The sequence below is a fragment of the Gracilinanus agilis genome, chromosome 1 (assembly GCF_016433145.1).
Source record: "Gracilinanus agilis isolate LMUSP501 chromosome 1, AgileGrace, whole genome shotgun sequence".
NCBI lineage: Eukaryota > Metazoa > Chordata > Mammalia > Didelphimorphia > Didelphidae > Gracilinanus > Gracilinanus agilis.
Window position 1 is genome coordinate 724,077,251 of NC_058130.1, and position 2,448 is coordinate 724,079,698.

Below are 2,448 nucleotides of genomic sequence, written 5' to 3' on the forward strand. Positions count from 1 at the left end.
AAGTAAACCCTAGGTGATTTATGTGACAAATTTTCAAGGGGAAACCTTTTTTTTTTTTTTTTAACCAAACCATAGTGACATGGCTGTAGGATCCCTCTCCACTTTTAAGAACAGAGAATCATCTTTAAAGGTTATCTTATATAAAATGTACCTGAACAGGAAGCCTCTTTTCAACTATGACAAGTAATATCCCAGACTTGGTTTAAAAATCTCTGAAAAGGAAGAACTCACTGTCTCCTAAAGCAGCCCAGCTCTAACTAGCATTATCTTTCTTTATATCCATCTGAAATCTGCCTTTCTGCAACTTCTACCCATTCCTCTAAACATACAAGGCTAACTGGTGCAATAGGAGAAGCATTAAATTAGGAATTCAGGACCTAAGTTTGAATCCTGATTCTGTCACTTAGTATCTGTGTGACCTTAAATCATATCACTTTTCTAGATCTTAATCTCCTTGTCTATGAAAAACTGAGGGAGTTGAATTAAATGGCTTCTAAGATGCACCCAGCTTTCAATCAATGATCCTAATATCTTTCTTCTACATAACCCTTCAAATACTTGAAAAACAATTACCACAATTCTACCAGGCCTTTTCTAATTTAAGCAAAACATGGTTAAATATCTTTTTACAATATGGTCTCTAATCCCATCATTGTGATCACCCATTCTCTGATCACCATGTAACAATGTGTCAATATCCTTCCTAAAATGAAACTGAACCCAGTTCTTCAGAGGTGGTCTAATCAGGGTGGAGAACACTGAGACTCCACATGTCCCCCACAAAGAACTGGTATCTAACCAAAATTCTCCCCTTTTGTATAAGTTGATTCTTTTAAAATCTAAGATAAAAATTTTTATATGCATCCCTGTAAAGTTCCACAGATCATTGCCAAGATATTATTTGGATTCCAATCACTATGTACTAGGTACTGTAAATGCACAAAAAGAGAAAGAAGTTTACTCTCAAGGAGTTTACACAAATAGCTATCCAGCTCTCATAACTTGAATATTGGACCAGGGGCTTTATAGAGTCTCTTTCCAGTTCTTACCTATGGCCAAGTCTTCTCTACACTTTGGGCCTTACAAAGTGCCTTACAAACATTTGAGAGAGGCAATTCAGTGGACAGCCAGTCAACTTTGGAGTCAGAAAGGCTTGAGTTCATTTTATGCCTTTCAAATGATCTAGATGGCTAAGCTGTCAAGACATGTTAACTTCTGGATTCCCTAGGAAACTCAATAAGTTACAGAGATGTACTAGTGGAGGGAATTTCTATAACAGGAGGTCTTTAGAGGAATGAAATCGGTGTGGTCATAGAACCATTTATATGGCTATTATTTCCATTTTATGGAGGAAGAAATGAAGGTTCAGAGGGCTGAGGTGTGATAGCCCCTCCTAACTATGAGAGTTGGGACTTGAATACAAGTCTTCTTCACTCCTAGTCCACTACTCCAGCAAAAAATATATAGTGGGGAACAGCTGTGTGACCCTGGGTAAGTCACTTAACCCCCATTATACTTAACCCCCATTACCTAGCCCTTATCCCTTGTCTGCCTTGGAACCAATACCAATATTAATACAAAAAAGGAAGGTAAAAGTTTAAAAAAGAAAAGAAAAAAAAAACCGAAACATTTATTAAGCTCCTATGTCCTGTTAGATTGTAAGCTCCTCGAGGGCAGGGCCTGTTCTGTGACCCTTTTTTGTATTCCCAGTAAATACTACAGTGCCTGGCCGGTAGTAGGCGCTTATTAAATGTTTACTGATGTTGATACTGGTCCTGTGCTACACTATGTGGAATACAAAGGATGGAGGGCACTGAGGATCAGGGATAAGAGCTGCGGGGAGATATGGTGATGTGCCGGGGGTCATTCGGCTGGTAAATATCTGGGGCAAGACTTGGGCTTCTCCTGTGAGGGGTTGGCCCCGACAGCCCAGGGGAGCCCCTCTCAGGCCCTCTCGTAGCCTCGGCGCGTCTGTTGGTGGTGGCCCTGGAGACCCAAGGGAGGCTTCTTTTCTGCCGAGGCCAGGCCTCCGTCCTCTTTCACCTCCATCGAGGAACTCTTCCTGGAAGTATACGGTGGCCAGCGCCGCCCGCATCAGCCACAGGGCCATCAGCGGCCCCGGGACCTTGGCCCGGGACATGGCCGCTCGAAGGCGGTTCTTCTTTTCCCGCCCTCCGTCTGGCGGCGCCTTTTGATTGGCTCTGCCGGGAGCTCCGCAGATACTGCCTGCTGCGATCCGGGTGGTAGAAAAAAACTTCAATTCCCCTAGTGCTTTGCAGAGCGGCTGAGCCCGGGCGCTTCGATCACCCACTGGGTGATGCATAGTGGGAAATGTAGTTTCAAGACCCTCTACCTCCGCCCCTCCCCCTTCCCGCCCTGCGGCGCGAGGCCGGAAGTCCAATTCTGTTGCCTAGAGAGACCGTTAGTAAGTACTGGGCCCTCCGGCCC

General features: G+C 44.3%; 1 protein-coding gene across 1 annotated transcript in view; it reads right to left on the bottom strand.

Moving 5' to 3' along the window:
• CALR3 (calreticulin 3) overlaps window positions 1-2,323 on the bottom strand; it is a gene marked incomplete at its 3' end in the record, with an annotated part of 37,136 nt that extends 34,813 nt beyond the window's left edge. The window contains exon 1 of the mRNA XM_044658574.1: window positions 2,044-2,323. Within this exon, the coding sequence (XP_044514509.1) occupies window positions 2,044-2,323 (280 nt within the window). The remainder of the gene's footprint in view (window positions 1-2,043) is intronic.
• Between the last annotated feature and the right edge of the window lie 125 nt (window positions 2,324-2,448).